The 27,746-nt window shown below is 45.2% G+C and overlaps 2 protein-coding genes across 3 annotated transcripts; both read right to left on the reverse strand.

Annotated features, from left to right (window-relative positions):
* Positions 1–288: 288 nt before the first annotated feature.
* LOC117836059 (transcription factor bHLH147) lies at positions 289–1,561 on the reverse strand. Its single transcript, XM_034715419.2, has one exon. The coding sequence runs from the start codon at positions 1,366–1,368 to the stop codon at positions 733–735; it is 636 nt and encodes a 211-aa protein (XP_034571310.1). The 5' UTR covers positions 1,369–1,561; the 3' UTR covers positions 289–732.
* A 7,528-nt stretch (positions 1,562–9,089) lies between these two features.
* Positions 9,090–27,558, reverse strand: LOC117837476 (protein SUPPRESSOR OF QUENCHING 1, chloroplastic). Of its 2 annotated transcripts, none has more exons than XM_034717114.2 (28): positions 27,112–27,555; positions 26,290–26,390; positions 26,147–26,203; positions 25,974–26,068; positions 24,625–24,724; positions 24,046–24,104; positions 23,644–23,771; positions 23,216–23,339; positions 22,840–22,927; positions 21,204–21,282; positions 19,945–20,005; positions 19,748–19,823; positions 18,958–19,068; positions 18,288–18,383; positions 17,916–18,038; positions 16,806–17,003; positions 16,550–16,651; positions 16,047–16,111; positions 14,888–14,981; positions 13,613–13,770; positions 13,246–13,295; positions 13,041–13,162; positions 12,838–12,945; positions 11,323–11,415; positions 11,074–11,110; positions 10,311–10,558; positions 10,004–10,153; positions 9,090–9,516 (listed from the first exon to the last, which is right to left on the reverse strand). In XM_034717114.2, exons 1-28 carry the CDS (start codon positions 27,491–27,493, stop codon positions 9,340–9,342), a joined length of 3,282 nt encoding a protein of 1,093 aa, XP_034573005.1. In that variant the 5' UTR covers positions 27,494–27,555; the 3' UTR covers positions 9,090–9,339. The 2 variants fall into 2 exon arrangements, 1 of the variants encoding a protein (XP_034573005.1); XR_004636365.2 differs by having other exon boundaries at positions 9,376–9,516; positions 10,519–10,558; positions 27,112–27,558.
* Positions 27,559–27,746: the final 188 nt, after the last annotated feature.

Here is a 27,746-nt window from a genome sequence, read left to right on the forward strand (position 1 = left end):
ACGGCGTTCTGTTTGTACAGCTCTGCGGAATTTTCTATACAAATCTCTGATTTTTCTATCCAAAAATTGGCGAATGTGACCGGAAGTTTGGAAATTTAGAGAGATTTGGGTCGTGGAAACCTGTATGGATTAGTCCTTTTTATTTTATTTCAAAAAATAGTCCAGGGTAACTTGGGATCGCGGGCGCGTCATGAAAGGCTCGCCGTTCTCGACCACCAAAGCCCAAACCGAGCATCATTTCAGGTTTCTCCGAAGTACAGATGAGTAATTATGAGATGATACAAGCACTGAAGAACTGCGGAATTTACTAGCACAGCAGAGGATTACGCTACAGGATGTTGCCGAAGGCACATGCAAGAATGCACCATTACACCGCACACAATGTGATCTGAATGAACATTTCAGGATGCATTCATCGGAGAAGAGACCAACAAACCAACCTACAAAAGAATCCTGAGGTGGAAGAAGGGGAGGAGGGGAGACAAACAAAACCACTGTGACCTACGGCTTCTTCTACCCCCATTACAGCACGGGTTAATCACTGGGACGCCATCATCATCTTCTTCACCATCACACTAACCGCTCGCCCAAATGAGGGAAACAAGACGACAAGGAAAACTAGGTGGGGAGAGAGAGGGAGAGCTAGAGGTTAACTAATCCCGAGGAAAAATTCGTGGGAGGAAAAAAAGAGAGAGAAAATTTACAGCGAATGCACGAATCTTGGAGCTTCGGTCACGCCGGCGAGGAGGAGGAGCCGGCGCCGGAGTTGGAGGAGGAGGAGGTGGCAGAGATGGCGGACAGCGCCTCGGCGACCGCTGTCATGACGCGGATCTGCATCTGCAGGGCCGCGATGTAGTCGGTTGTCTCCTCGAGGAGCGTCGAGAACGGCAGCTTCCGGCAGCCGGGCACCAGCCGGCCCAGCACCTTCGCTTTCCTCGCCAGGGGCGGCGTGCTCGAGCCCTGCCCAGGCGCGGAGGTGGAGGCCGAGGTGGCGGCGCCGTGGCGCGAGGACGGGGATGCCGGGGCGCGAAGGCGCGCGCGGCGCGCGGCCTGGAGGCGGCGGCGGCGTGAGGCGAGGATGGCGCGGCTCCAGTGCGTGCGCCCGCGCGCCGCGACGGCGAGCGCGCGGTCAGCCGCCTCGCGCACGGCCCTGCCGCGCGGCGGGCCCGCCGCGCCGGCCCCCGACGGCCCCGCGCGCACGAGGCGGATCGCCTCGATGAGCTTGGACGAGTAGAGCTCGTGCTCGCGCCGCTTCCGCCACTTGGACGGCTGCGTCGCTGCCGCAGGCTCCGCCCCGGGCGCGCGCTTCCGCTTCCGCCCCCTCTCCTCCTCCTCCGCCGCGGGCGTCGAGCTCGACGTGGACGCCATTGCCAGTGCGCTCGCCAACAATTCTTGGTCGCAGACGAAACCCGATGGATCGGGCGCCACGGAGAACGAGCTGTGTGCGATCCAAGAAGCTAGGTTTGCGCCCGGCTCAGGCAGGACAGGGGGGAGGGAAGGAGGAAGGAGACGAGGGGTGGTGGGATGGGGTGCGGTGGGAAATGGGGAGGAGGAAGAGGGTGGGAGGCGGGGGGAATATAAAGGGGGTGCGGCACTGGCAAATGGCGACGCCGATGGTGCTCCACTGCTCGGCCTCGCGCCTCCCTCCTGTGATCCGCTTGGATTTTCTGCCGCCTCTCTTTTGCGCTGATGTGTTTAACAATATTCCAGTGCGTAGGCATATGCAATTTTTTTTAAAAAAATCCCCATTTTTTTTTCTTTCCTTGTGGTCTAATCCATTTTGCATGTGTGACACTGGGAGTGAGCTGCTAATTATGAGGTCCACTGGGCTTGGACTTTGTGGCCCGGTGTCCCCCAGTGTGGTCACGGCCGGAGGTGTAGGGATCGCATGGACATGGTGGCCCTGTGCTCGAGAGCAAGTGCACGCAAGTGACCTCTTCTTTCCTAGGTCCTAGGCTCCTGCCTAGCGTGAAGCTCTGAACGGCAGTGGCAATACCGTGTACGGCGGCTACCGTATCGCGTGGTATCCCGTCTGATTGGGCACATCATTATTCAATGGCAGTATGTATACCGTATACGCTTGCTGTACGTGCACAGTGTCAGAGATTGGTAATTGGTTATCGGTGTTTGACTTCCAAGAGCCTGAATCTTTTCGCACATGGCAATTGCCGTGCAAGCACTGTCAGGGGCTCTCTATTTTTCTAAAAAATACGCTCCCCTTTCTTCTTCAGACCCGGCCGGTTCCAACTCCCATCATGGTTGGTCCCGTGCTAAGAACAGCGTGTGCCGATCGAGCGCTCTAAACACAGCAGCGGGGCTCTTGCTATTGCCTCCGACGATCAATCCACCACCAAAAGAGACTTCATTTTCATGCCCCCATCGAGAAGTCGCCCACACTCTACTCGGGGCCGCTACGGAAGTGACAAGGTTTACCGCCTATGCGTCTGTTCCTGTCACACCCTCGATCGTGAGCCTAAGATAAGCTACCGCGCCAACAAACAGACGCCGTGCCTGACAAAACCCGGTGCCGGTAGCGTGGATCAGCTACCGATCCGTCCTGAGATTCAGAGATCAGATCAAAGCGGCGGGGGCTAGCTCCAGGGTGCGCGACCTAGCTAGGCATCGCATTTTTCTGGGGCGTAAGCGTAGGCGCGGTATACAAATGCGGGGGCGCGGCTGGCTGGCACGCACGGTGGCTCTCACGCTAGTTTGTGCGCTGTAGTTTAGGCGGAGCCCGGCGAGTGATCCGATGCTAGTGCTACGGCGCCTTTGGCCATGATTAGGGGGGGCAGCACACGCCGGCGCGAGGGGGTGCTCTGCTTTGCTTTGCTGGGGACTTGGGGTAGCCGGCGCTAGCGTAGCGTAGCATGTGGCGCCATGTTCCTCATGGGCGCGCCGGGCCGCGGCGCCGATCGTTCGATCCGTCGCGCTGGGGGTAACATGACATGGATGGAGCCCCGGGGCGGCGGGTCACATGCCAGGACGTCGCTCGGCGCAAGCAACCCCCGCGCCCGCGCAACTGGGCTGAATCATTCGTGTCCTGTTCCACAGATTGTCCCCTCGGCGTTTTTAATTTCTCACAAAACCCGTGCTTATCCTCGGTAATCTGTTCGTTTGCAGCTGATCTGCTGATGCCTGTCGTTTAGCTGAAAACCCAGAGCTGGTCACATGGCCACATGCGTGTTGAATTTTACTGCGTGCCACGTGCCGTTGGCAATCGCTCTTACTACGACTGGGCTACTAGCAACCAGTTATTACTGGAGTCGAGCTGCAATTTTCTTTTCATGTACTGGACGAAAGTTGTATTTGACCCATGTAGCCTGAGAGAAAGGGGAGGGAGTATCAGGCCATGTGCGTTCCATGTTGTGTGGTATCAGGATCGACGTTGCTTGGCCGTGTAAAAGACGGGTAGGGCGCGTGGATGCCCGTCCCCGTTTTATGAGGCGGCTGCCGAACCTTTTAATGGCCGCGCCAAGTCAAATGCCCCCTGCCTCGGCAGGCGTAAACTAGGTGAAAGCAAGCCGCTCGTACGCCCGTAGCCCCGTCGTGATCCGAGCGCCTTTTTAATAAGCAAGCGCGTCTGCACAACCTCTGCTCTGCAGGGCCGCGCGTGTTTTTAATCCCAAAGCCTAGGGCTACCCCGTTGGTAGGCTGCACGCATGCCTGCTCCCTCGCTTCCTAACAGCTGCTACTCTAATTGTTTCGCATCATCCGCCGCCGTACGCATGCGTGCGTGGCTCTTGTGACGTTGAGTACCAATGGATCGGGAACTCAGATCGGGAATCAACGCAAGCAAGTACCAACGGATCAGCAGCAAAGCAACTGACGTGGTAGAGGTGAAAAGCACTTACGCACTGACACCAAATTCAGTTTTGACATCGTACTATACGAATCTAAGTTAGTCTCTGCAAGAATTAAGACAAGGACACTGGTGCTAATAATGCACTGGTATCATTTTAGCATTGGTTGAGCAGGAAATCATCAAACATCACGTTGATGAGTTGCCTTCCGTGGTTCTGGACCAATCGGCTAATTAAATACCATTTGCTTCTTAATGGGGAGCCACATGGGCGTCACTGCCTCATCACTCCCGCTAGATGCCAGGACGTCTCTCTACGTCACGCTGAAACGCGGAGATGCTGTAGTGTCCGAATCTGCCGCTCTTCGACTCCTGGTTTGGTTTGCCGGGATGGACTCGCGATGAAACCATCTGGGCCGTCTAATCATACAATCGATAGTCCAGATGAAACCACCAAAATAGTAGTAGAAAGAAAAACATAAGATCTACCCCTGCATGTGCCTGCGGTAGCTGCTCGAGCTCGACTGCAGTCTGCAGAAGGCATAGAACACTGATCGGGTTTGCAGTTAAGCCTTCAGCAACCAACGGATTACTCGATGAGACGACCTATGCAGGCATGCACGCCTTGCACATGTAAGAAAGAATAAAACGATTGGGAATCAAAAGATACAGTAATATACCAAGGCACTCGATTGGTTGGATCAGGTATGGACGACGATGAGAGGCCCCCCTCGGGGAGCAAGGCCTCAACATTGCCATGATAACATGTGAGCCTGCCTGGCACACAGCAAGCGCAAGCGGCCATGATCCGTCGCCAATGTAGGATGCAGAAACCACATGAATCGAGCGTAGACGCAACGCGAGGCACGCACATGGCGCGCGCGCACGGGCAGGCTCCACCGCGCACTGTTCGACCCAGCTCGAGATCGATTTCAGATGCGCGCCATGCCATTCAGAAATAGAGAGAAGAAAGAGCCGGCACTTCCTTTTTTATCTGCGGGGAGCGGTAGCGTGGCAGCCTTGGCGCCGGGGCCGGTCGGCCGGGGCGACGCCTCCTGCCGGTGCGGCGTGGCTCGGGGTGTGTGGGGGCGATTGGATTGGATGGATCTCGCCGTAACGAGATCATGTGGCGTGCGGCGACGCCGGCGGGCGTGCGTTTGCACGCGAGGAGGTCGTACAGCCGGTACCGGGCGCCGCGCCAAATTTCGGGCGCCGGGGCCGGTTGTTGGAGCCGCTCTCCGGTGGCTGTACTCGAGCTAGGCGACGAGCACGTCCACCAGACACCAGGCGCGCCCTGGCTCAGCCGGCCGGCCGGCCAGGGCCAGCTCGGTCGATGTACTTCTGCTCGCCTGATTTGCCTGCTGGTGTGGTGGCATCTACCAGGTCGCGCACTCGCTTGAGAGCGGGGCGATCGTGATGTGGTTGTGCACTGCAATACGTACGTCGCGCCATGTAGAGCTGCAATCATTGTCAGGTCACATGCGCGCGATCCAGCGGGATGTGCGAGTGTGGAGGCCCCTGCTGACTGGGAGGCCGCGCTGTGGGCTTCACCGGTGAAGGGACCCTCGCTGATAGTGATACTGCTGCTGATAGTCGTAGTACACTAGTACACCTTCAACGGTTAAGATTCACGATGTATAGTTTGTAGGCATCTCATTGTGTCGCCTGCCGTCAAAAAAAAAATGTACCCTCGTGAGAAACTTAGCTTATGGACGCTACATTTACTACACTAATCATCCCGATCGAGTGCGCAAGCCTTGGTATCTCACATCGTTCTCGATGCAAGCTTGAGAGACCATGGCATATTCACATCTTATAATAATAATATATATACGAATTGAGCACATGTGAATTGATCATTTGTCTTATTACGTTCGCATCTGGATCGAGCGTATCAAGAGACCAGCGATGAGCGTTTCTCTGTTTTCTCTTTTCATCAGAAGCACCTGTTTGAGCGTACGCGACCACACGTAACCGGAGGACCACCGGCGGTCTACCTCATAAGATCGAGGGTACAGATCCGGCGTGTACCGGCTTTGCATATCATGCTCCGGCGTATCTCCTCTGCGATCCGAAACGGAGATCGGCCGATGGGCACGAACCACAAAATGCGCGTCGCCGGATGGTCCTGCCGCGTTCGAATTGAATTGAATCTCCCCACCTCATCACCCCTGAACGCTCAAACGTGCCCTCACGTAGGCGTGGGCGCAGCGCGATCGGTCCGCGTGATCCCTGACGACAACCAGTGCGAAATCCGGTGGGATTCGACGCCATCACGCCATGATCGTTGATCGATCCCTCAGCCGGCTGGAAAGAGCCCGAGCCGTGCCGTGGTGAGCGGCAAAAGGTGCCGCTGCGTTCCTGCCACGGCGTCCTCGCGGCGCCACTGTGCCACGGCGCCCTGCCGTGCCGTGGTGCGGGTGCGTGTCCGGTGGCGGGTGTCGCGTCCGGGGAAAAGGCAGGTGTCTCCCGTGGAGGGGCAGGGGCGCTGGAGGGCGAGGCGAGAGTCCCTGCCTGGCTGCCTCCCCCGGGCCGCGCGCGCAGCCCGGCCGGCATGATTGGCAGGCAGGCCTTCCTTTTCCGCGTGGAAGCTACTAAAAAGGCGTGCCGGCTGGCGGCAGCAGCGGCTGTGGCTGAAGAAGTGAAGGAGCAAGCACGCACGCGCCCCCTGCTCGGCGTCGACGACAGCCCATGTTTGCTGCAGATTCCGCTGCCCGATCCGGGGCTCTCTTGTCATCAGTACAGGATATTTCTGGCGCCCCTGCGCTGCGACGTGTGTGTGTGGTGGGGTGGCGGTGGGCGGTGGCGGCACTCTCTCTCTCGGGTCGTGTGGCAGTCAGTGCCGGCGCCTGTTTTGCGTGGGTTTGGGTGTCTGCCCCCGTCGTGCTCCTGCACGTACGTACCCCGTCCGCCGCTCGTTTGAGAAGCAACGGGAGGGAGGGAAGCAGACGAGACGACCAGTGGGAATTTTTTTTTGGTGCCGTGGAGTATATCCCAGAACCAATGCCCACTTTGCGTCAAGTAAAACGAAAAAAAAAACCATGGTCATTGCCACTGTGTATAGATCCACGCTTAGCAAAACAGCGGCAACACTCGCAACCGAGTACTGTGCATTTTGAGAGCATTTTCGGCAAGGCTCGCCAATCTTCTGTCGGAGCCAGGATCATCCTTGTCTGGTCCAAAAATGATTGCAGCAGCCTCTTGGGTATAGCAGATAGATCCATGATGGATGACAGATGCCGCCACGTTCGTTCTCGCTTTCATACGTCCTCACGTGCTTGGCAGGCTGCGTCAAGCAACTTCGACCCCCTACCCCCCCCCCCCCCCCCCCCCTTCCCTTATGGTCCATGGATCTCATCGATCCAGACGAACGGTGCTTGGATTTTGCGGGGCAGGTGGTGGTGCCGCTCACAGAGACCGGCTCGCAGTGCAAGTTGCAAACACGCGGCTCGGACCCAAGCGGATGTACGCAACACGGCGACGGTGAGCGCCCAACCGGCAAAGCCGGCGTCTCGCATCCTCTCTGAACATGGTGATTTTCCCCCCCAGCTATATCAGCCATGCGACCAACGAAACAACACCTCGTGTTAACGTGCAAAACAGAGCAGTGAACCGAACAACCCTGCTTTGCACAGCCATGGCCCTTCCAACTTAAAGGCTCTGGGTTGCGGCGTCCTCTGGGCTGTAGCAGCCTGCCTGGCCTGCACACGAGATAAAGGCGAACAGACACAGGCTCAGCTGCCTGCGGCAGCCTGTAGGGCACAACACTACCGGCTTTCAAGCTCTCTCGGCCCCTATTATCAAAAAAAAAAAAAGCTCTCTCGGCTCCGGAAGGGCCGCCGGCCAGATGCCATCGAGCCATGTGGATGAACAGATCTCACTGAACAGGACTGTTCCTGACAAATTTGGCTGGGCTCAACAGGCCCTAGTCACCGGCTAGATACCCATGGCGCCTGGTGCGTGAACGTATCTGTCGAGCGTGCTCAACGAGTCGATGGATGTTAGCTGGGCGCTGAAGTTCTTTTGCAGGTCGCGCAAGAGCTCGTGTCAGCTGGTTATCAGGCTCAGGCTGTGGTTCATCGTAGAACAATGAGGTCGGTAGGCTTACCAATGCAACACCCAGCTAAGGGAAGGCATGGTCTTGCGGCTTGCCGACAACAGCCTACGCACAGAGAGGATAACAAAGCCACAGGGCACCGGCGTTATCCGGTGATTATTCACTCCCAATAGAGAAATATTGTTCCGTGTTTTTTTATGTTTCTGAGACAGCGAAAATGCTGCTCATGCAGAAAGCCAGAAACATGATGGCCTAAAACAGAGACTGCTTTGCAAAATGGCAGAAGTGAGGCCCATGACACTGCTGAAACACATGGAAGCTATGGCCTAATTCATGGGTTCTGAGGGTGACAATGCATAAACAATTTGACCATTGGTCTAGTCATGAGTCCCACCCACTAAAATTGACAACCAAATCAGCGGATTCCAATCCGGCCCGAGCCTGTTGGTCTGTTACCCTAATCATTTGGAAGATGATCGGAGGATATAAAAACGCAGGTGTCAATGGTAGAATATTGACACAAAAGGTCAACAAAACGTTGTCAGCTGCCTTTTGAAACTGCGAGTTGAGAATTGCAAAAGAACTGGGGATAGCTTTTCGCCAGCGCAGCGCGGCAGCACCATCCAATGCGAGTCACTGAAAAATTCATGGGATCCCATGCTTTCCAACTGTCCCTTATGCGATGTTGTGGCCACGGACCACGATGAATCGATAATGACGGACAATCAATCACGAATCAGCAACAGAAACCATCCCAAATTCAGGGAGCTAGCACTCTTGGTGTTGGTTGTAAAAGGATAGGCAGTTAGGCACTGACAGCTAGTCTTGTTTTTGTGTCTCCTAACAAACAAAACTGACAGGCTATAAGCTGAGAAACTGCATTATCAATTTATTGAGATTATGCAATGCATGCTACCACGACCACACACTGAGTTCTTATGACACGTCTGCTCTCATCATTTGGGAACTGATCCAATGATTTCCTGAGTGTTTTTGTTTGCTATTTGGTTAAGCTGTGCAACAGATCAGTAGGATGGTTTGCAAAATTGCAATCTGTCAGTGATTTTGTGCTACGGAAGTGTAGGCACGCAGGCAGTATTTTGGGTCACATGCAGGGCACCACCACCCTTTGCTTGGAATCAAATTGTTCAATAGTACAACCAAACGTTCTTCAATGATTAGAGTTAACATGATTCCACCAAATGGACTCCATTCGGTGTTCCAAGCAATCAATGAACTACGATATACTAATCTATTAATTTTGTTGCCCAGCAAAGGGAGACATAAGATTTGCAAAAACAATGAAGCTGGGTTACAAGCAGCATGTCAGCTATACAACGTACAAGGGAGTTAGCTGGAACTTTGCCCCCTCAAAAAACCCCAGTTAGCATTGTGGGCCCGGAGCCAAATTGAAAAATATATACATTTGAATCACGAGAATTGATAATCAGTACGATACAAGTAATTACCAACATGAACCTGACTATACCTTGGCATTCTTTCTACCCGCTATTAATTGCGCACCACCTGAATTATCTCTTGGCGTCACAGAATAGGATAGAGTAATTTGTGTTGGACTGGGCTCTGGCCCCTCATGGAATTTGACATCAAAAGCAATGGATTGATAAAGACAAACTTCATCTTCTTTACAGTAGTAGACCTACAAGACATAACAGAACACGATCAGAGACACAATTGGTAATATCAACAACACAATATATTGTTAACTAATAAAAGAACAAAATGGATTCATGATATGCCAAAGAGCTCCTATAGACCTGGGATACCAATGACACATGGTTTAGCCTCTACATGCTAACTCAGCGATACACACACTAATTCAGAATGACCATATGAAGAGGACAATCTGCATTTGACTATTTTCCTAGCAGGGAAACTAAAGGTACCATCCTACAATAACCTGAAAGGATCACCATAGCATTTCATTTTTGTTTAAACCTGCTACCTTGAGGCAATTTTACCTCTGCTCCCATCCAATGCTCCATTCGTATTACATTCTTATACCTTTATAGGCTTAACTTGATCATTGGTCACATCTTGATTCAAGTGCCAAGAGCTTGAATGACTAAGGTGTTGTGTATTATCAAACAAATTAAATAATTTCAGTGTTGATTTCATGTTGCTACCTTGCAGTTTATCCTTCCCATTGATGACACTGATGATATCCTTTTGAACTTCAGTGACGCCAGCCCTTCGGAGTTTAGAAAACCATTTGCTGGCTCAATCTCGATTGCATTAGATGGCTCTGTTTCCACATCAAATTTACTGCGAGCTTCCTACGCCTCAGCAAAAATAAATGTTAATCTTAACATAAACAATCAAACAAAGAATATTACTGTTTGAATGTCGTGCCACATTCACTAGTGCCTATCAACAATAATGCAAGCTTGCAAAGCAAGATAATAAGAACAAAATCCTCTGGATATTATTGACCTTGGAGAAATGGTAACCATCAGGTACTGTAATTGCAAGAGACAAGAATCCTTCCATTGAAGAACCACCATCAACATTAATAACATCCGTGTCTACTGATAGCCGCCGTCTTAGGCGTTTCAATGTCTTCGGTTTTGGTGATGGCGGTTGCACTCCAATCAAATCTAGTGTTTTCACCTCTGCACCTTTCTCACTAAGGGTTATATACCTGATCGCGCTGTTATTTGTATCTGCTACAAGAAGCCTTCCTGTAACATATCAACAGTGTGGTCAGTAATGGAACACAAGGGTAATGATGAGGACGAAAATTTTCAATATAGAATATGGAGAAATGTATTTAAGCAGTAATTTTAGTATTGAAGACCTGGACCATCTTTCTTTTTGCTTGTGAATTTACAAATTTAGCAAAAGCTGTTGGGATTTGCTAGGAATCACTTGGGATTTGTGTCACCTTGTATATTTGGTCTCTTAGAGATGATGTAAAGTTTCTATCTGCTTTACTAACTGGACTTTGTTTAGGGTAGTTCATAGAGAGAGAATGCAAATGATTGATCGTAGAAGGCAAGTCAGGGTCATGACAGGCAAAAAAAATTCTGATGAGCTCTTTAGTTGCCAAATTCAATAAATCAATTATAGGAAAAAGATTATGCTATAAATACATGAGATCAGGTTGACTTGTATAGCAGTTCTAGTAACTCACAGCTCATGACTCAGTTTATTTCAAGAGAAACCACTTGAAAATGAATGAATTAAACAAAATTACCTTCTCCAACTTCAACGAGTCCTGCTGGCTCAGAAAGCTGCATTCAGAAATTTCAAAACAATTGTCATCAAGCAGTTCCTAGTAAAAACTACTTGTTTGTCAGAAATAGTAAAGAAAGCAACACCCTTTATCAATCTACGGCACATCACTAGTATAATGTAGCATCACAATTTAAAATGATCTGCACAATGGCTCTAACACAAATCAATATAAAAGAGAACAAATTTGTCCTCTAAGTATTAAGCTCACTTGAGCGGACAAGCCTGGACCATCCTTGTATCCTGCACGTCCAGTACCAGCAACAGTTGTAACTTTTCTCGTGACAGGATCTAGCCGTTTTATCTGCCATTTCAGATTAAGACAAGAAAAAAAATGATGACGACTCAGCAAAAAACAAAAGGCACATGATACAATTTATTATTATAACAACAGGTTTTGCAGGCACAGAACTGTTCCATCATCAAATGCACAACTGGAACTAAAACAAACCACACGTACTGTTGGTATTTAAAAGCTTATTTATTTATTTATTATATGGGTGATGGTAGACCAAGATAGTTCCTGACCCTAGCAGTAGCCCTTCATTCAGGGTTTTAGCCAGTTTGGTACCAAAAACCAATCCAACCCGGAAGAGTCTGGTTTCACGGTTTGGTCTCAGTGGTTTAAGTGGGTTTATACTGGCAATGATTCGAATACAGCATATCACAATGCCACGCCACGCAACGCCTACCTTGATCTCGCCTATAGCCTTCTCCGATCCTCACGGATCTCTGCTCCCCTCACTTTCCCCAAGAACAAGCAGCGCACATCAGAGAGAAACGACACACTACTTATAGCGTCACCAGGAGCTCCGATGCTTCAGGCAGGCACCACCAGCAGCGCAAGGATGTCACCAGTGGCTCAGGAAGGAGCTCTGATCCTTCACTCGGGAAGAACGCCGCCACTCCTGTCAGGATGGGGCTGAATCCCCAGTGTTACTTATAATGGGTTTGACTATTTGTTGGCTAAACAAAACCAGCAGTTGAAACCTGCTAGCACGGTTTGGTCTGGATTGGTTTGACGGTTTCAATGGGTTTGGCTTAAACCGTGAATAGGGCTACCTACCCCCTGGCACCCTCTGGCTGTAATTATCACATTATCTTTGTCAGCTGGTCTGACACAGGATAGAACTGCTAGAAGAATAGGAGAAAACTGCCAAAGTTAGTCCATGAGCTCTAAGCCTACATACAAAGAGGGTAGTGCTGAATATCGCATCATTATGGACCCTACCATATGCTCACCAATATCAAACCTGAATGTCAACATGAGCAGTAGATCATCATAAGGAGTATCAGCACTGCTGATGCAAAGGGAAAAGTGTGGAGAAGACTAGTTGGAAAAGTATCAGGAGCTGCAGGTGAAACACAGCATGTGGTAATGTAGTAGGAGATTGAGCTGAAGGTGATGTCTCAGAAGGTGAAGCAGGACTCACAATTGGAGGAACAGTGGAAGGAAACAGGATAGGATGGAGCTGGGGGAGGGGGAGAAGAGTTCGGAGGAACTAGAGGCCAAGGAAAGAAGAGAGAACAAACTATGCTTTGAACAATGTCAGAAGAACAGGATAGGGAGAATATCTACAGACTACAGCCACAAACTTTATTCCACTAGGTCGTATATATAAGTATAGAGCACATGGGAAACCCTAAACATTTGACACAACTTAGCATCACGTATCTTACACTTAAAATAGGAACTAGATGATTATGTGTCTGAACAAGAGATTACCTTGTGATTGTAAGAATCAGCTACATATACTTGATTGTCACTGGCATAAACAACACCCAAGGGATGTTGGAGTAGTACATCTGAGCCAGTTCCATCGTAATCTCCAAACTGAACAGAACAGAAGAGTTTGATTAAAAAAAATGCTCGGTCAGCTTAGTGTTGCAGTAACTAGCCATATATCTTTAGTATCAAGAGACGAATACCCTAAATAGATTTTCTGCAAATACTGGATCTCCCCCAGCTAGCAATCTTGAGCCTCCTGTCTTCAGATTAACAGCTCGAATGGAACTGCTTTCACTATCAGCAACAAATAACTCCTGCAATTCTGTGAGAATAATTCTTGTGAGTCTCATGCTTGGTGCCGTGATCACAGACAGGACAGAAAAAAAAGGACTCGACAATGAATACCAGGAGCTAATGAAATCCCAGAAGGCTGTGCGAACGATGTGCTGGTGGCACTGCAACATAAATTTAAATTTTCAGAAGAAAATGCAACCAGAACATCTAAGACCAAATGAAGCACAAGGATGTGCAGGGCCAATGGCTGCTAACATATAAGAAGCAAATCTGTACGCTAAGACCCAGGACAGTTATTCTACTTCAACTTTCATAGTAATTAGCATAAAAAACAATTAAACGTGGCTTAAAACTGTTGGTACTTGTCTACAAACATGGCTTGAGCAATTATTAGTCACATGCTCCATGGGCAGCCTGCGTTGTATGATCACAGCAGATTTGAATCTTTTCAGACAGATAATGCCAGAAAATTTGCTACCTTGAGCCATTTAAATTTTTCTCATAGCCATCACCACTAAGAACTTTGGTTACACCATCACGTATGTTATGCTTCCAGATCTGGTGTTGCCCAGCCATCGCAATATAAACAGTCTCCTGTGAGGGATCATAGCAGACATCCCATGGCGAATTTAGGACCTACATAAACACTTTTAAGTCAAGCTTACTTTGTTCTATTAATGGGAAGTATGATATCATAAATTTGGCAGTGTTGAACTAATGATGGGTGCAACTCTGGTGAAAATGCCACAAATATTGAATCCAGTGGAAATTCATAAAAAACATACTTTGAAGTTTTGATATTTTTTTTTTGAAAATTTGGCACATCCATGGGTTAGCTATGGATTTGCCAAAAAAAGAAATTGCAGAGTACGTTTCTGGATGGTTCATTACTTACCTGCATGGTCACTTGACTCTTATTCAAATATATAATATGAGGAGGTAAGTAAGAATGATGATGATTCTCAAAGATTCTCAAAAACTCAGTCAGTTGAGCAAGCTGCCATCTACCATGTCCTATTTGGGTCAAAGCCACACTGTGATACAAAAGCTGTGGTCCTGTCTGGAAACATTATCTTTTGCAATATGCATCTATCCATAAAATTTTTTGGCTAGATAATTAGTGTATGAAAGATGGGCCATGTGATTCGAAAATGCAGCAAGGGTGCACTGGAGTAGCGGCTGGAAATAAAACAATGGATGCAGTAGATCAAATACATCTAAACTTAGTGAGAACAAAGTGTCGAGGAACATAAATTCTACAGCCCATGTTCCTAGGCACAGGCAACTCAAATTTGAGGTTACTTTACTTGTAAAACGTGTTATATATCTTGTAAATGAATTGGTCGATGAATCATGCATCTGAACCATGTAAGGCATATGCGAATATTTGTCGCAGAATATCTGCAAGTGTTTTATGAATCTGGAGAACAGAATTTAATTGTAAGCCCACAGGGCTAAATTTCATATCTTTATGGGTCGCCAATATTGTGGTGGGCTATGACAGATCTTTGGCTCTCACTCTCTTGGTTCACTTGTACGAGAATCAACTTTTAGACTGAACAATGTAATGTCAATGATCTTAGCATAGTTTTTAACTAAAGTTCTTGTCTCTCTAAAAGGTTACACTTGAGGCTAAACCAAACAGTGTTAAGCAACTGACTATGTGCCTCGTGGGAGTTGCATGAAAATAAGGTGCTCATTTTTTATATTATGGTTCCAGAATTGTAGCAGGAAAAGAAAAGTCAAGCCATGCCTGATCAGTTCCTTGACCTCCTCCTTTGTAATCGGAACCTTTAGTCCCATTTCCAGCTAGTGTTCTCACAGTCTCGTCCACAAAATTAATCTCTCTGTAAGGATAAAAAGGCATTAAGATGAGACAAACAATGATATATTGAACACAATATTGATCTGAACATATACGTAACTATGCTAACCAAAATATCAAAGGAACAATTGCTAAAAAGAATATCAACGGAAGACCATGGCTTAACAGAGACAAAAACACAGTCTGTTCCATTTGAAGCATTTGCATTTCTTTTGTTTATTTATGAAACAATACATGCAGATCCCTGTAAAATGAAAAGTAGGGCCCTTCTGACATCATCAGGCGACATGAAGTGAAAAGAGAAGAGGTCGAGCAATCACTAATAAAATCAGAAAAGATAAGAAGAAAACACTACACTGGCAAATAATCAACTACATAAAAAACTTAATACTTCTTGATCTCGTGTATCTTTATTCCTTATCATGGTTTGGGGTTTGGACTTCAAAAGAGATGAAAGAAACTGCAGATTTCTAATGTGAAAATTGAGACCTGGCCAAAACCCACGAGAAGACTACCTAAGGGTATTATGGAGGGGGAGGGAAAGCCTAGGTGAGAAAATAGTCTGCGAGTTCATTGTTCATATAGAAGGGATGTATATCAGACAACAATGTAGACTATTGTCAAACGAATTTCTCATGTTTGTAAAAATAGTTTCTAATAGAACAGTATGATCAGTGCTTAGGTTTGAAAAATCAGCTAACCAATGGAAACTGAATGTTATTTTACAAATGAAAACAGGACACCTGATACACCCAAGTACTCAACACAGCCTCTTAACCTCCTTAACATATCTCCTTAGTCCTAACGCCAGTTACTACCTTCCCTGGGTGCGGTTTTTAGTCCTATGTTAGTTCTAACACACTCTTAAAACTGTGGATGGCACTAGTTGAACGATGTAAACAAGTTTCAACACAACTACCAAGTTACACAAGAGTAGAGAAACAAATGAAACTGCACAATGGCATACAGCTCTCTATATACCTACAATCATAAGATTTAACTGCTGAGACTGCAAAAGCTACTGCTATGTCATTTTGCAAGTTAACAGAAACTGAATGACCTAACAGAATTCAGTCAAGGTACTTACCGCAGTGCATGGTTCTCAGTGTCAGCAACATATAAGACATTCTTTTTGGAATTGTAAGCAAGACCCTGAAATAGGTGGCAAGGGATATAAGTTGTATGACATAACATGGATAACAAAAGGAAGTTCAGATAAAAAAGATCTAAAATTTTATTTCAAAAATAATTTACACTTAAGAAAAAGTGCATCAGCTGGGATCATGCTCACTCAACATGGCAATGCCCTCCATTGAGGGATAGTGTCTATACGTCTACTAAAGCCAAGTTTATCTCAAAAAATGAGCACTCATATCGTGTTTCTGAACCAAAAAAAAAAATGCAATCGGAACTTGGAGGGAATTAGGGTGGTTTTTAATGAAGAAATAGGCACCCAAGTTTGAGTCGAAGAGAAACTGAACCAGTGGTGGGAGTGTAGACCAACAAGACACCAACTGAGCTAGGCTAAGTTCCTAACTTCCTACTGACATTTATTGATTTGTACAGGCAACAGTAGTTGTGTTTCCTCACCTGAGGGCGGTTAAATAGGGCAGCATCAAATGAGCCATCAAGCAGTCCTTCCTCGGAACTCCCAACTTGGCATATGAACTGCCCTTCCAAGTTGGTCACCACCTAAATAGCATAAGAGAGGGGGGGGGGGGGGGGGGGGGGGGGGGGGGGAGGCTATATTAGTTAAAAACAAATCAACTTTATGTTCGCAAATTAGTCTAACTGATGTTATGTCATATTGATAGAAACCTGAAAGAACAAGAACAGAAGTACTCACAATTCGATTATGATTACTGTCTGATATAAATAATCGATTGTTTTCTACATCAAGTGCAAGTTTCCCAGGAAATTTTAGAGGTGAAGTTAGTAAATGACTATCCTTGTCCTTCTCCAATGCCAAGGGAAGCGGATCATTCTGTAATAATTTCCTCTCTTCATAAAACTCAAGTGCTGCACCAACTACATCATCGAGATCCTGAAAAGAGCATGAATAAATAGATTTTACTGGATGTAATTATGAACATTCAGCATGGATATATGTATGGACAATAACAAGGCTGAAATAGTGAAGCTAGATGGGTAACTCATGTTTTATTTCATTTTCTTCTCTTTTTTTGGTAATGGGGGCAAGCATTCAATTTAAGTAATATGAAATTGTTTATGCAAAAGTCATGGAAATAATTTTATGCGTTCAATAGCCAAATTTTGAAGGAAACGACTCAGTAAGGATGATAAACAATTAAAATATTCCTTGCAGTACGTCACAGTAGAGGTTTATTGGACAACAAGCACGCACCGGTATCTCTTATACTATCTAGAGCCATAAGAAATTGTTCGGGATAAGTAGGTCGATCCAGTTCCGTAGCACCAAGTAATTCAAAAATAAGACTGTACATGACTAATCTATTATCTATTATACACCATATTGACAGAGTCTCTAAGTTTTACTAAGCCAACAACAGTTTGCAAACATCAGGGGTTTGAAGCTTTGAAAATAGGAAAACAATGACAACAAGCTGGACACCTTCAATATCAAACTTACAATGCTGGATTACTGATCACTGAACCGCTAGGAATACCTTGTGCCGGTTGGGGGGTCGTTTATTGGAGTAGTTCTGCATATTCTAGTTATAAGCTGTGTTTTTGGTTGGTTTTCTTTCGTTTCTAGTCGGTTAAAGCCTAGATGTTGTAAGTCAGCTAAAAAGTGTTTGGTAGTACTTGGAGCAGTAAAGACCCGGCGAAAAAGACACTGTAATTTCGTTATGATGAGTAATGAAATCCGGGTTCAACCGTTGTGGAAAAATGATCTTAAGGATGCAAAGACAAACATTTTTAAGAAATTATGTTAGCACACCATGATTCTCTTACAAGAGAAATGCCTCGGTACCTTTCTATGACCTTCACCTGATATCTGTGCTAGAACCTTTCCGTTGGGCCCAATAAGAACAAATGTAGGCCAAGAGTTCACACCGAGTTCTCTCCACAAGTACATGTCACCATCATTTACAACCTTCAAAATGATAACATCTCAGGTAAGTTAAGAATAGAAAAGTAAGCAACACAAAAAAGGTTCTCCAACCATATGAAAATGCCGATGCAAAAGGTAGTTGATAGGTGTCTTCTGATATGGAGTACATGTTAACGTGAAACAAAAACAAATAAAGCAGGTACCTGAGCAAATACAGATTATGCAAATTGAGTAGGGACACGAAATGATTGTACTTCATTTAAAATTTCAGAAGGTATATTGTTCTCATACCGGGTGAGTAATGTTGTAGCGAAGAACAGCATTACGAATAGCATCAAGATCTTTTTCATTATCAAATTTGGCAGAGTGCACACCAACAACAGTGAACTGCACAAAATCAAGCGACATATATGTGAAGTTCCAATATATTGCCAACTTCAGACACGTTAGACAAAAAAGAGTGTCTTGCATTCGATTATATAATGCAGCCATCATAGGAACAATAATGGCTTGTCTCATTCCAAACAGAACATGCTACTAATTGTAGAACTAAGAAGTTAAAATAAGGCTAGCTGCATCTGGCATGCGATCTACTACCCACTTCATAAGTTGAATTTTTCCATAGCGCTGAATTCAAATTCAATACAAATTTACAATCGAGATCAGAAGTTCTGTGGTATGGCATTGAAGTGAACATTAAAGTTTCAGGACAATGAACAACCATATGATCAAAGTACTGAAAGTAGAAAATGGAAAAAATAACCATGGCAAATAACAGAGTACATGGAAATTATATGCCAAGGTCTACAACAAAATACTCTGGTTGTTGTACTTCTGAACTACTAAACTAATAGCTTAGAGATCATTTGTTGATTTCAACCAAAGGGACTTTTGTTGCCCAAGAATACTTAACCAGACATATAATCAGGACCCAATATGTGAAGAGAAAACAAATGCTCACAGGTTTATCTTTATACTTCTTCTCTACAAATTCCAGGTCTGGCAAGACATGCATGCAGTTGATGCAGCAATAGGTCCAAAAATCCAGCAGTACCACCTTTCCTTTTAAATCCTGCAGCACAAATTTACACAATAATAACTAAGTGTTGAATCATAGTTTCCCAGACTTAAAATTTGCAGCAGATAAAGAAATTCAAGGTTAAAATTGCAGTCATGCATCATGTTTTAGTCCTTAATGAAAAAATATATTCTCTTCGGCGAGATAAAAATCATATTTACCAATTACTACTACAAAGCATAAAAGTCTACCACCTAGAACAGCTTTCTATATTGCATGAGTCAGGGAGCTACCCTAAATAGCTGAGATGCTTAGTCGATTACATTTCAAGTTGAATAAGTGAACAGGTGCTGAACTTTTTTTTTGGGTGTAATCATGCACCTAGAGATCGTGCTTGATGTTGTTTCAGGTATTGTAGGTATGATCAGTATACTTGTATGCAGTTGAATCTAATAAATGTTCATTAAAACTGTATATGCATGAGTAAAACATCAGCAATGGAGCATCCTGACCACAAAGAGTATCATCAGTATAACTGTCTTTGACTGAAATTTCTTCACAAATGTTAGAAGGCTGTCAACTGGAACTTTTGGGCTATGTTAGTTACAATCTAGGCAGTCCAATTGTGATACATGCAAGATCCTCATAGTTCGAATCCAAAACCAGGGACATGCAGCTGGTAGGGTAACAAAATTGCAGCTACAATGATAACCTAAAATGAGTTCTTAATTACTCTTCCAAACTGAAGTGGAGCCGTATTCAACCAGTCAAGCTTTCTTGGAAACTCAGGAACATATGTGGCAGAACCCCTGTGATAAAATTTGAAAGAACATTAGTGTCTAGCTGCAAAAGAACAGCATTGGTACAATAAGAAAATCCAAGTCTTACAGGCCTTGAAAATAGATGAATATGCATTAGTCGGTTACCAACCCTGATTCAAAATCAGCTAAATACTTCTTTATTTGTTGAGCTCTTGATGACAGTGATTCTCCTGCAAGCAGATGGTAAGATGAGTCGACATAACTGATTTAAGTCACTGAGGACTACTTTCTTTTTCTCGAACACGCAGGAGAGCTGCATATCATTATAATAATAAGAAGAGAAAGAGGTAACAACCCTTACGAACTCACACCAACTCGCCCCACGTAGAGTTAAGAATACATGTGCGCCATTGTAAAAACAAAGAAACGACCACTACCAAAATCAGAGGAGCAAGAACTCCTACCGACCACTGTCTGGCACAAGGGCAAAGAGAAATTAAATACCCTTAACCCCAGCCAAACTCCAGAAATAAAGTTCCTCCCTAGCGAGTGACAAGGCTTCAGCTATGTTGGGACAGGCACCATCAAACACACACCGATTAAGATGCTTCCACATCGTCCAAGGTCCTAAGATGATGGAGTTGAGACCTTTTCAAGCCTAACCATCAACCAAAGTTTCCACCCTAACACCACTAATCAAAGGAGAAATTATCTGGCTGCGCAGAGAGGGCTTGCAGTCAGGGGGCGGAGCTAGAGAAGAATAAAGGGGGGTGCGGCACCTTCACAACATACGTAGACATTCAATTTAACATGGTGAAATTTTAAAGGTGATAAGAGACTATTAATTTTTTCTGGGTGCGGTCGCACCTGGCACTCATAACCTAGCTCCGCCCCTGCTTGCAGTCTAACCCCTCAAAGGATAACAAAAATTGCCACGCAAAGGCACAAGAGATGAGCAGATGCTTTGGAACCAAATATTTCCGAGCTAGGTTTCAATCATCTCTCTAGATATGCCAAAGGAATCAGTCCCAAGAATTACCTTGCAGGCCCAGCCTTACAGCCCACAATGGCACCAGTTAAGCAAGATGGAATTTGGAATTGCATAATAACGTCGTGCAGTATTTAAAAAGGTGCTGCACCCTAGGTGGGCAGTTGGGTTTCACCTGGCACCTAGGCAGCGATCAGGTGGGCTAGGCAACCAGCTAGGCTGTCTAGGCAAAAATTAGGTGGTAGGCAGGAGGGTGCTAGACTGTTAGCGCCCAGGTGAACTGGCCGGCCAATTTTTAAACAGTAGCATTGTGTTAGGCTCGTTATTTACTTTTAGCTCGCACCAAAATTCCAACTGGGATGATCCTTTCGAATTAACTGACACTTCAAATTGTTTGCAATCACGAACCTGTAAAATCCTCCTTGATCTGGATTTCTTACCTTCATTATTAACAAAAATTGAACTACTTCCACCTGTGAAAAAATTCAGCAGCCCTTTGGGAGATGCAAACTGCATTGCCTGCATAAATTAAAAGGATTTTTTGACAATTAATCTCAATCTAGTTAGAGGTACCAGCAAGAGTGATGACAAGAGCAAAAGATGCGAGACACTGACATGGAAACTCAGCTTTCAATATGAATTGTAGAAACTAACGTGTAAAAATTCATGAGAATAACCAAAAACCAGTGTTAATTTTAGCACAAAATTTAAAAGTGGACCCTCGCATCAAATCGCGCTGTTATCAGTAGTATTAGTCATTAAAATCCATTCGCTTAAAATGTAATATTCTTCTATGAGATGATGGCCATGTTCATCAGTTCTAGTAGTATTTAAGATTCACAGCCTATGAAACAGGCACACTCTTATTAAATAAGATATTCCACAGAAAACTCCGAAGTCCTATTGATAGCCAGGCTGGCCTTTCAGTCAAAAAAAATAGCCAGGCTGGCCCCATAGTCAGTGATATAAAGTGGGGACAGCCATACAGGTGACAAAAAATGAATATTAGAGCCCCAATGAAGTGAGGTGAAGAAGAACAAGAAAGCAGAATCACAGAAGGTGTCTTCCATGGCGAGAACACATGAGGCATGTGTGGGACCCCCCGGTCAGGGTAGAGTTCTGATTGTAAACCATCTCTAATGTAATTGGAGACTATGAACAATATCAAGCCAATTCAGTAAACAAAGAGGATAAGGACTAAGGAAGAATCATTCCTCCTCAAGTAACCACCATTTGACTTCTCATGTCTCGGTGATCTTTGCCAGAGGCTACGGGCTATCACATAATCACATGCTAGAAGATAAATATGGTTTATCTAATGTGGAAACGCCTAGCACAAAGATACAAAATGTTAGCATAGACCCTCAATTTGTTCCTGAAGATGCTATCATTTGGTTTCATTCAATACAAAATCAAGGCAGATCAAGATCCTTTTGTAGATAATTACTCAATTTCAGAATAGTAGCCCAATTACCCTATGCACACAAACCCAGGATGACAAAATTGATGTGCCTGTTAAATGATGCAATTTCAGTCACTTAACATGTTCACATTGATAGCAGGAAAGAATGTGATAGTTACAGCATCAGTTTCCTCAAACGACAACTACTTTAAATGGAGTGATAAAAGTAACTGTGCCACAAAGGTCAAACCCAGAATCCACTAGAACTTTAAGTGAGGACTAGACTGAAACCAAAACAAAGGCAAAAGGAGCACACTTCTAACAAATGCAGAGTCTTTTCGAGTGCCATGCTAGTGTGCAATGAAAAGTTTTATGCAGCTTAAGTATTTACCATTTTAGCCCACTACGAACTGTACATTGGTCGCGATAAAAAGTCTAACCCTAGTGGTACAACCAGACAATAATGGAGGATAGTAACCATACTGTATTTTGGCATCCCCAAGAGGTCTGCCCCAATTTTTGCTTATCCCTGTGTTTTCCCACATGGAACTTGCATGCAATCTAATACTTCTTTACACGTACAATTGTGTAAAATTCCAAAGCTATAAATAAACACTGTAAATATACATGTAAGAAAAGAACCATGAAACAAGTTGGATGTGTAACAACTGTACCTTCCAATTTCTTACTGCAACAAAAACACAGGAAACGGCTATTCCCAGACTTCCGTACCTCAATATTTCCCGTCGAGAACCCAACAGCCTGCAGGATTCTTTACTACATAAATTATGCTTTACAAATAGTCATGACTACATAGTAACTTAGTTATTAGAACAACACTATTACATTTCTTGGAACATGGGAAACAACTCTATGCAAAGGAAAGATAACAGCTCAGGTGGTAATTATTCAGTCAGGAATTTTCAGTGGGAAGAGCATACTCCCAGAAAGATATTTCAAATAAGACAGGATGTAAGTGCGCATTGGAAACAGTGAAATCAAGTCTCAAGAGCTATTTAAGCCTTTCCTTTTGGAAGAAACTGACCTTACCCTTCAGTTTTTGAGGTTGGAGAACTTTGTGTGCCAGATACTCCAGCATCAGTTGCCCCATTCAGATTCTCAGGTGAAGCATTTCCTATGGAACTAATATTCCCAGAACTTTCTGCCCCTTCATCTGCATTAATTGTCTTCCAATCAGCACCAAGTACTCTGGTACAACCAACAGGAGATGTATCTAACTCCGTTATCAATGAAATAACCAATTTACAACATATATTCAGGCCAGATCAGTTTGGCTACACGGACACCCACAAGTTTCAACCGAAATTCAGAAAAGCAGCATATGAGCCATATTCAAGCTGATGAGTCAGAACCAATGTGATGGGTTTTGCGCAAGAAGATCCAAACGTTTTTATTTCCAATTTTTCATACAAGAGATATGTTATTGGACAAAAATATATTTTGCTTGAACTACATACTGTGGCGAGCATTAGAACCACCATACAAAATGTCGTTAATTGAAACATCTCCAATGTTCTTTCTTATGAGCGAGGGACTGCCTTCTTGTAACACATCTTCCTCTAGAGTAGTCGTCACAGCGATACACCTGCAAGATGGGTGACCGGAAGAACTATTTAAATGAATATTTTTCATGAGTAATTAACTGCATCCTGACTAATAAGGATGTGGACGCAATTTCATGGAAGTAACTGGCACATCAAAGTAGCTACTTAGGACGTGAAACAAGGCAGAACTTTAAGCACTTGCATTGCAGTAACATTTATAAAGATTTAGTTAAGAGTCAAACTGCTAGAACTTGAGCTTTATGATCAAAATAAGCAGGCATGTTTCTGACAGAAGGGAAAACATCCAATACACACCTCATTTCTGCAGCTTTTGCAGCTTGAACACCAGCAAGAGCATCTTCTATCACAATGCACTGGAAAAAAAAAGATCATCCAAACAAATAAAATATGATAGAAGGAATGGATATTAAATATTTCCATATCAGCGCTTAGAATGATAGACTTTGGTTTTCCTCATGTCTAACAACAAAATAGAACACATATTGATTATAAAATTTTGCTCTTAAGTGGGAGAGCCAGGTGGTAGAATAGCATTGAACTTTGAATCTTACTCGTACCATTGTATTAGGAAGAAATAATATGAGAGTTTGGTACAGCATGACACACTCTAAGTGTCCGCCGGGCACTGCTTTTACAAGTTTGAGACTATACTAGCACTAAGACAGCTAGGAACAGAGCTGCAACATAATCTAGGTATTACTGCTAATGTTGTAGAACAGCCGCAAGCATTCAAACGTATTAACCAAAGCCATTAGCTAATTGCAACAAGATAACTACAGTCCTTCACACCACTAGATTTCTATATGTCTGGATTTTTTTATTTTTTCATAAACGAGTCACCCACTATCCATTCTGATTTACAAGATAATTTACCTCACTTGTGTCAACACCTAAGTTCTTTGATGCTGCCAGGAATATGTCGGGAGCAGGCTTCAACTTTTCAAATGCATCAGCAGAAACAATGGCATCAAATCTGAAATTCAAAATGGATCCATCAGCACCACATAAAAAGTGGTGGAAAGATTAAAATGAGCACAACCATAAATCTTCAGAATTCTCTGAATTCATAGGTGGTATATTGAATTCTGACAGTTGTGGTTCAGCTCAAGTCTACTAGAGGTATACAATATCATAATAGCAACAAAGTTCAGTTGCTGCGTTCATAATTATTTGGGCTTTGGGTCTGTCCAATGACAAAAATAAATCCATGGCTACTTCTTGCATTCAGTTTAAACCCATAATATAGGAAGATCTAATTAGGCTCCAAGAGAATTAGACAAGCATATGAGAGATCTATAATATCAACTAACCCCAATCCAAAATGTAAGTCATTTTCACCATCCCCACTTATACCTAGTGTAAGACACTCTACACTTTGGCAGCACTTTCCCATCCCTCTTTCCTATTCTACCTTCATTAATTGCCTTGCCTTTTCATTTCCTATGCTCTCATCTACTGTTATGGCCTAGGGCCTGTGCATGCAGCAGCTGCACATGCATTGCATTCTGCAATTAGCTAGCTAGCTATTAGATGCATCTGTTAGTGAGTTGTTAGTAGGCATAGGTGCATGCGGATAGCTTGTTAGCCACATGAAGATTGTTTAGTTTGCAGGTTGCTTAGAGATAGTGTTTGTTAGTTGTGCTATCAGGGATGCTGCCGATTAAGAGGCAGCCGTGCATCTATTTTGTTAGGCAATGAGTAATGAAAGTAACGTTCCCGCAACTCCCTCATGTGTTTCATCAGCCTTGCACCTCCCCTTCCTGAGTTTCCTTCTTCCTCTATCTCCCTCTTTCAATAGGGCTTTCTACCACCAAGGCATCACTATCCAGATCCTCCCTGACGGTTGTTTACCATTTAAACCCAATCTATATCATCTACTCTAATTAATTTCTTAAGAGTCACTGATTGAAGGGTAAACATAGTCATCTCGCACACACCACATTTCTGCGCCAAAGTCTAAAACAACTTACATTTTGCACTAGCATCATGAGAGGCATATAATAAAATAATGTATCCCAAATAATGGCATCATGAGAGGATACTAATAAAATATGTCAGAGCAGGTGACCTACCATGGACTATGTTGGCTAAACACTAATATGGCCATATATCATAGTAATATCAGGAATAAATTGTAAAAGGGGTAAAGAAAGGTTATCTTTGGAAAGTGAACACAATTATGTCATTAACTCTTGTGATTCAATTCAGAACAAAACACTTACAGAGACACAGGCAAACCAGCAGCAGCCAGATTTGCATCCACCTTAATCCTATCAGCGCTGGATGCAACAGCAACCTTAAGACCAGCATTTTTGCACTGTGTGGACAAAGCAGGTCTTTTAGCGTTGCTACTTACTAGACTAAAAATTATTTTAATTAATTTTGCTGCAAATACCTCCATGATGAGCTCCAACGCCCCAGGAAATCCAATGCCAGAATTTAGCTTTGCATACTGCAGACAAAAATAAAGCTGTTGACTATGCTGTGATCCAATTCTGATAAACAATTTGATAAAAGAGGTTGCATTGATAATCTAACCTTGTCAAGATATATCTCAAAAAACCTCTTTTTGGCACTTTCAGGATTGAAATCTTTTACTCCTTTTACTCTTGCAACACCTCCAAGGAAATTCGCCTCACCTAAGCCAATATATCCACATTGAGAGCACAGTACCAGAAAAAAAAATCCGAAGGTTCAGATACACCTTTTTACCCCAAACATGCAGGAGAGGTTTGGATGTATTTTTGTACTTAAGAATTTGCAATAATATGATGGGTGGACAACATGATTTTTTTCTTCTCGTAGGGTCATCCGACTATGGAAAGGTAGGCAGTTAAGGCATGACAGCTCATGATGATTATTATCAACATGCCACAAAGGCACAAACTAGCAACCACTGCTGCTACCTAGGATCAGAGGAAATGCTGGTATCAGCATCCCCAAATTATGGAACTTAGAATATTAATTAACTTGGGAGCTGCAGAACTTTCTAGGATTCAAACGTAGCGACATAACTATTATGATGCAAGCATGTGACCATAAACGTGGTGGGCTGTAACAAGCATTCTGACACACCAATTTGTTTAGAGTTGCATAAATAGTTTGGACGGGCCAATCGAGCTAGGCAGCTAGTAGCAACTATTCCAGTTACGGTAGAATCACGGCAGTGCTGGCCAGGAGCATTCCAGTCAAGCAGCATACAGTCATACACAGCTTTAAGAAGCACGGAAATGTAGGGGATGCGAGCATAAGGATGCTACCGTCGCAAGTCGTGGATAATCGAGTAAGGGAGAAAACAATGCGGGGGCGCCATTGGCAGATAGCCATTGATACTAGAACCTCCAGGTAGTGACCACTAACCGGTGCCCATGAAGGGGACGAAGTCATCCACGGTGACCTCGACGCCCATCTCGGCGAAGACGTCGACGCCGGCCTGGCGCGAGGGCTCCTCGCTGTTGCAGAGCACGCCGTCCATGTCGAAGAGCACGGCGGAGACCTTCCCCCATGCCGGCCCCTCCGCCACCTCCGTCCCCGGAGAAGAGGGGGACGGCGCGGAGGCGGCGGCGGCGGCGGCGACGACGACGACACCGCGCCGCCCGCGCCGCGGGAGCTGCACAGCCGCCGATAGGGGCTTGGGGAGGAGGAGCGGGCGGGGTGGCGGCGCCTGGGAGGTGGGCGGGTAGTGGCGGGACGCGAGGAGGCGGTGGAGGCTTCCAGACGAAGGCGCGAGGTGCCGCGCCATGGCTGCTCAGGCCAGGCTTGGGTGGGGCTCGCCGTGTCGGGAGCGTGCCGTGGCGGAGCGGTGGGCGATGGTTTTTGTGGAGTGGATGGAGGGACGGCTCCTGGACTCGTGGTTGCGCACTTGCGCCGCTGCGGCGCACGAGTGGAGCGGATGAGTGGGCCTGTCCGCCCGTGGACGCGGTGCGCGGCTGCTGCTCGCGCTTGTCATGTGGCGGACACGTTGGCCCCGTGTGGCCTTATCTTTGCCGTTATCA

Source organism: Setaria viridis, chromosome 9 (genome assembly GCF_005286985.2).
Source record: "Setaria viridis chromosome 9, Setaria_viridis_v4.0, whole genome shotgun sequence".
Lineage (NCBI taxonomy): Eukaryota > Viridiplantae > Streptophyta > Magnoliopsida > Poales > Poaceae > Setaria > Setaria viridis.

Coding starts and splice junctions, on each gene's coding strand:
- LOC117836059 (XM_034715419.2), bottom strand. CDS start 1,368: ATGGCGTCCACGTCGAGCTCGACGCCCGCGGCGGAGGAGGAGGAGAGG.
- LOC117837476 (XM_034717114.2), bottom strand. CDS start 27,493: ATGGCGCGGCACCTCGCGCCTTCGTCTGGAAGCCTCCACCGCCTCCTC. Junction 14,982..16,046: donor ACTGAGAACCATGCACTGCG/GTAAGTACCTTG, acceptor TTATCCTTACAG/AGAGATTAATTTTGTGGACG. Junction 13,163..13,245: donor TGGGATTTCATTAGCTCCTG/GTATTCATTGTC, acceptor TTATTCTCACAG/AATTGCAGGAGTTATTTGTT.